The sequence below is a fragment of the Stenella coeruleoalba genome (genome assembly GCF_951394435.1).
Source record: "Stenella coeruleoalba genome assembly, chromosome: 1".
NCBI lineage: Eukaryota > Metazoa > Chordata > Mammalia > Artiodactyla > Delphinidae > Stenella > Stenella coeruleoalba.
In genome coordinates, this window is record NC_137169.1 from 13,812,352 (window position 1) to 13,818,351 (window position 6,000).

General features: G+C 55.3%; 1 protein-coding gene across 1 annotated transcript in view; it reads left to right on the forward strand.

The window, feature by feature from the left end:
* The window catches only part of IGSF21 (immunoglobin superfamily member 21), a gene marked incomplete at both ends in the record, with an annotated part of 243,056 nt that extends 237,450 nt beyond the window's left edge, over positions 1 to 5,606 (forward strand). Inside the window, 4 exons of the mRNA XM_079930265.1 lie at positions 3,695 to 3,780; positions 4,192 to 4,384; positions 4,803 to 4,841; positions 5,533 to 5,606. Of these exons, the coding sequence (XP_079786391.1) occupies positions 3,695 to 3,780; positions 4,192 to 4,384; positions 4,803 to 4,841; positions 5,533 to 5,606 (392 nt within the window). The remainder of the gene's footprint in view (positions 1 to 3,694; positions 3,781 to 4,191; positions 4,385 to 4,802; positions 4,842 to 5,532) is intronic.
* Positions 5,607 to 6,000: the final 394 nt, after the last annotated feature.

A 6,000-nucleotide genomic window follows, 5' to 3' on the forward strand; every position in this document is an offset into this window, starting at 1 on the left:
TAAGTACTCAGTAAATATAAGCTACTGTTGTTACTCATTATTGTATCCCCAACATTGCCCTGCATAGTGATCGACACAGATTAGGCATAAAGAACTAGATGGTTCGAGTAGATGAATGAATGGGTGTGTGAGTGGATTAGTAGGTTATGGGTAGGTATATGGATGGAAAATGGATGGATGGATGTTATGGTGGAGGGATGAATAATATGATGGAATGATAGATGAATGCATAGAACAAATGCTTGGATGGATGGATGAATGATATGATGGAGGGATGAATAATATGAGAGAGTGATGGATGGATGGATAGAATGAATGCTTGGTTGGATGAACGAATGGACGCATGGATGTGTGGATGGGTGAATAAGTGGGTGAGTGGTTGTCTTAGTGAACACCTAGAATTCCTGTGGTGGGGCGCCTAGAGGAGCTTTCCGTGAGATTTCACAAGGCTCTCCTTGCAGCAAAATGCTAAGGAGAGTAAAGAGAGCAGTTATATAATCAGGATTTTTTGTACGCCCCTGAACAGATGCACACCACTTCACATTTCCATCTCATATCTCTCCCCCATTGTCATTTTCAGAGCAACTCCTCAAATAGTAGGATAGCAGTCTATTCTCCCCATTTACAGGTGAGAAAATTGAGGCCCAACAAGTTGGATTGACTCATCCAAGTCCCGTAACTGGAGAGTAGAAGACAGGCCTCAATCCTGGGTCTCCTGACTCCCACTCTTTCCATATGTCCAGGGGTTGAGGGGAGGGAAGTCCCGGGGGCTGAGAACCTTCCTTCAGGTACCTTCAGTGATGTGTTCTAGGGGCAGGAGAGAGGGGCCAGGACTTGACCACCGGGAGCTGCTAGTGGGTGTCAGCATGTGGTGGAAGCGTGTGGGTGACATCAGCTGGCCCGGCTTCCAGAAGCATCTGGATGCAGCAGTGAGGGCAGGAGTCAGAGGGGCCACCTGCCACCAAGGCTCTTGCCAGTCGGCAGCTGCCAGGATCGAGCTTGGAAGAGTGAGGGCAAAGCAGACCCCTTGCCTACCCACCCTCTGCCTCTCGGGGTCAGCTCCACACAGGAGCCTCTGCACCTGGCAGCTCAGGGCAGCGGGGGAGGGGTCTGGCTGCCCACGTGGAAGAAGGCATCCAGCTTTCCCCCTCCTCCACTCCTGGGTTCCAAGCTTCGCTCTAAAGACCTGTGCAACTTCAGGTCCCGCCCCTGCCACTTCTTTGCTGTGTGACCTCGGGCAAGCCACTGCCCTCCTGGGAGCCAGTTTTACGGCCTGCAAAATGGGTTTCATGGCAACCTGCCTCGTAAACACCAAGATGGGTGAGACGGTCCTAGAATGACGTCTAGCACATGTCAGGCACCTGATAAATGTGAGTTCCCTCCCCTTGGGGCCAGGAGGCCCAGGCGCGGCCCGAAGTGGGTGGGTGGGGTCTTTTGGAACCGAGGCAGTTAGGAATCTGACCCAGGAGACGAGGTTGTCCGCCCTGGTTCTCCTGCTTACGCTTCTCCGGGACAGGGATGCCCTTCCGCGCCCCCTGCTGGCTGCAGCAGGACAGTGCCATCCCGGCAGGACGAGAAGAGGAGACTGAATGACGCAGGGCCAGACCAGCCTATGCAGCGCTTCTCACCTGCAAGGGGACCTTGACAGCACTTGAATGTTCATTAAAAAGACGAGAAAGTTACTTGACTTCCCCAAGCCTTCATTGCCTTATGGGGACAATCTCGAGAGGTTGGAAGTGTAAATGAGGTCGTGCATAAAGCACGTCACAGAGCGCAAGGCACTTAGGACGCTCTGGACAAATGTTAGCCCTTAAACACACCGTCTCCCGATATTCCTAACAGCCCAGTGTGGTGGGTGGACAAGGGTTGCCTTGGCTGTTCCCACCCTGTGTTTGGGGAAAGCCAGGGGAAGTGACTGGTCCAGGGGCACACAGACTAGACTCCTTTCTTACGTGGGTGGACGCAGCAGCAGAAGCTGCCTAAACCTTCCCTGCCATTCCCTCCCCCTCACAGGCCTGGCTTTCCCGCTGATGCCTCCCTCCGCCCCACAGGGCCCTTCAGGTGTCTTGCTCATGGTTTAATTAATAGTCCTTTGGTCTCATGAATGAAATTGGTTGGCAGTGCCTAGGAAATCACCCACATCTGCCAGCTGCTCTGATTTCTGCTCTGACAGCTCTGAGTGGGAAGGAGAGGCTCGGGTAGCAGGTGGAACAGATGAGGAGAACCCAGGCCAGCCCCAGGGCCTGGGGACAAAGCTTTTCTCCTGCCGCCACCCCTGGAAGATGTCCAAGGAGAGTGGCACAGAGCATGGCACTCTGATCAAAACCCTATCGCTTCCCCCTGGCCCAGGGAGCTCTATGGGGTCTGGCCCAGTCCCCACCCCCATCACCCCTGACCTTCCACCTCAGCGCCATGTCCTGGCTGTTCCCTCCACCTGGAACCCTTTTCAGGAGCTTCATCTCAGCTGAAATGTCAGCTCGTTGGAAGAGACACTCAGACCATCACTCCCCACTTGTCCAATTCTCCACACAGTGCCATGGCTCTCCAGTAGTTTCTTATTCACGTACTTATTTGTGTGTCAAATGTCTCCCCAGCTAAAGTGTAAGCTCTGTGTCGGCAGGCACGCGTCTCCATCACCACTGCGTCCCCAGCCCTGCCCCAAAGCCTGCCACACAGTTGGCTCAATGATTACTTGTTAAATGAATGAATGAGTGATGAATGGACCTGGCAGAAAGAAGCCTGGCGCAAACGTCATGGGACAAGAGAAACTGGCTCTTTGGGTGACCTTGGATAAGCCTCTTCGTTACCCCTGGGCCTGTTTCCCAATCTGAAACCTGAGAGATTGGACTCAGTGATCCCAGTGGCTCTTCCATCCCCGATGTGCTCTGGTTCATAGGAGAGCAGCACCCTTGGGCATCTTGTCTCCCAAGTTCAGAGAAGTTAAGCCACTTAAAAGAAGTGAAAGAAGTGATACAAGCAGGTGAGGAAGAGAGGCCGGAAGGGCACAGGCCAGGCCCAGGGAGGGAGACGGTTACCCCCACATTTTGCCACCTTCCACTCACCTCCAACCCAGAGATTCCAGAAAAACCCCACGGGGCATATTAACCTGGTAGAAGGCTCTCTGGAGCAGGGGTAATGAGACCAGAAATTTCATCCCAGTTCTTCACTGTGTGAACTTTGACAAGTTACTTCCCCTCTCTGAGCCTCAGTTAACTCAGCTATACAATGGGGATGATAAAGGCAGGAGCGCATCTCACAAGGGTTTGGTGTAGGTGGGAGTGTGGGTGTTCTGAGCAGGGCTGGGCGCTGGAGCAGGGTTCTCCCTGTTATAGCAGCTGAGTCGTCTCCCAGGTGGCACCCCCCTTGGGTGTCCCTGACTCCACTGTGCCCTGGGCTTCTCCGATCTGACCCCTTGTTACACCAGTTTGTGCTCGTCTTTTGACCCCACTGAGAGTGAACCCCACGAGGACAGGGACTGTGCTCTGTACGCCGTTAAATCCCCAGGTCCCAGCGAGGGCTCGGGAAACGTGTATGAATGAATGCAGGCATGAACGTGTATGAATGAATGCAGGCATGAATGAATGATCCGGATGGGAACTTTCTCTTCCGTTCCACCAGCACCTCTTTTCTTTGCTTAGTCTCCTCTCCCCGCACACACACACACCTCTCTGACCTGGCCTTCCTCTCCCTGTAGTTGCCCCCAAAGGACCCCAAATCATGATGACGCCCAGCAGAGCCCGGGTCGGGGACACAGTGAGGATTCTGGTCCATGGATTTCAGGTCAGCCTCTCTCTGAGCATCTGCAAGGGTGGCGGGCGGTCATCAGGCACCAACGGGGCACGAGCATTCCTGGCGGCATGCTCTGAGACCCTCCCCTTGACCTCCAGCACGGCCAGCTGGTCCGAGTCTCCTAATCTGTGTCACGGCAGAATTGGCTTCCACGAGGAGTGGCATGGGGTGCACGCATGGATGTGCTCGCCCGCCTGCAACTTAGAGCAGACATGGCACATGGATCTTGACACTCCTTCCAGCCCTAGAGTCCTTTCCTTCCTGGGGTCTGGGCAGCCAGTCCCAACCCATCCGATGAAGATGTGTTAATACCCACCCTGGCCAGGCCATGCCTCTGGCCCCTTCCTGCTCCGGCAGAATGGTTCCTCCTGTGACCCGACTCTCTCCTGCTCTGGCCAACAGAACGAAGTCTTCCCAGAGCCCATGTTCACATGGACGCGGGTTGGGAGCCGCCTCCTGGACGGCAGCGCTGAGTTTGACGGGAAGGAGCTGGTGCTGGAGCGGGTTCCCGCTGAGCTCAACGGCTCCATGTACCGCTGCACGGCCCAGAACCCTCTGGGCTCCACCGACACACACACCCGGCTCATCGTGTTTGGTACGCTGCGCCCAACTAGCGGATCGGGAGGGCCACCCGGGGAGGCCCCTGGTTGGAGCTTTCCCAAGGAGGAGGGAGCAGTAGGGGCCCAAGTCCCATAAATTTGCCCTAAGAGGGTGCCCCACAGGGAAGCACTACAGTTCAGTGGTTAAAACCATAACAGCTTTGGAGCTAGAGAACCCTGAGTTCAAATCCCAGACCCACCACTTAGCAGCTGGGCAACGCTGGGCAAACTGTTTCCCCTCCCTCAGTTTTTCCATCTGTAGAATGGGGCGGATACCGCCCAGCCCGCAGAGGCCGTGTGGCTGCCCTGAGAGGGTGCACATGACACCACACAGCGGGTGCTGGATGAGGGGCTTCCTTCGCCAAGTTCCAAATGCCATCCACGCTCTAGTTCTCTTTCTGTTCTTCCCAACAGAAAACCCAAATATCCCAAAAGGAACGGAGGACTCCAATGGTAAGTCTCCACTCTCAGAGCTTCTAGCTTAAAAGCTCTGGTCCCCCAAACGGCCCCTTTGTGTGACCTTGCCCCTCCCTCATGCCGTAGGCACATAATTGACCTCTAGTTGGGCCGAGTCTGGGTCAAAGGTCAGGAGTGGGCACTAAAGCAATTAAGCATCCCTAAGCAGCTGGCAGGGAGTTCGAGGGACAAAGTCTCTCTCAGAGAGCTCGGCTGCCGTGGTCCCAAGATGTGTCTAGCGCTGACCGTGGGGTTGTGATCTGGGGCCCTTGACCACTTCATAGGATGGTGGGGCCCTTTATACTGCCCTCCCTCAGCTGCCCCCGAGCTGGGCACCACCCCATGGGACACAGACATTCCCCCTAGGCCTGCCAGCCCTCCCTTTCCCACAGTGAGCCAATCTCACAGTTCATGATGAAGGCCCCCACGCCTAGTCCCCACTGCAGTGTCCTGACGGCCACCGGGGAGCCTGACCTCCACCCAGCAGGCCTGGGACAGGGAAGAGGTCACGCACAACCAGGTGGGACAGATAGCAGAGCTAGGACTTGAACCCAGCCCATCCTAACACTGAAGTCCAGACTCTTGGCTGGGGCCCTTCAAAGCTCTGCGGTCCCCCGGCTCCACACACCTGTGCCCCCCAGAAAGCAAAGCGGGTGGGTCACAGGCCCTGACGCTGCTCCCTGCACAGGTTCCACGTCTGGCCCTGCTGGCATCCGGCTCACCTTGGTGCTCGCCCTGACAGTGGTCCTGGAGCTGACGTGAAGGCTCAGCCCTGCTCCCTCCATTCCATCTGGCACTGACATCTCTGCAATTGGTTTTCATTTCTTTTCTAAACTACTTCCAGTCTTGTTCTTAGTCTCTTTCTGTCCATGTCTTGGCTTCTTTGGTCAGTTTAATTAAAACAGAACATTTTTCCCCACCTCGGTCTATGGCTCTGTATTCTTCCTGGTCTATAGCAGCAACTGGGCACCTCCGGACATGCAACCTCGGGACAGGCACTGAGGGGGATGATGAAGGACATGGAGGGCATGCTCTTCCCTGGAGGAGGGGTGGAGGGGCAGCTCCTTGTTTCACACAAATCCAGTTGTGGGAAGTGGCCAGAGACTCTACTCAGGAAATTCAAGTTCCCTCAGGGCCAAGTGTAATAGTCAGCTCT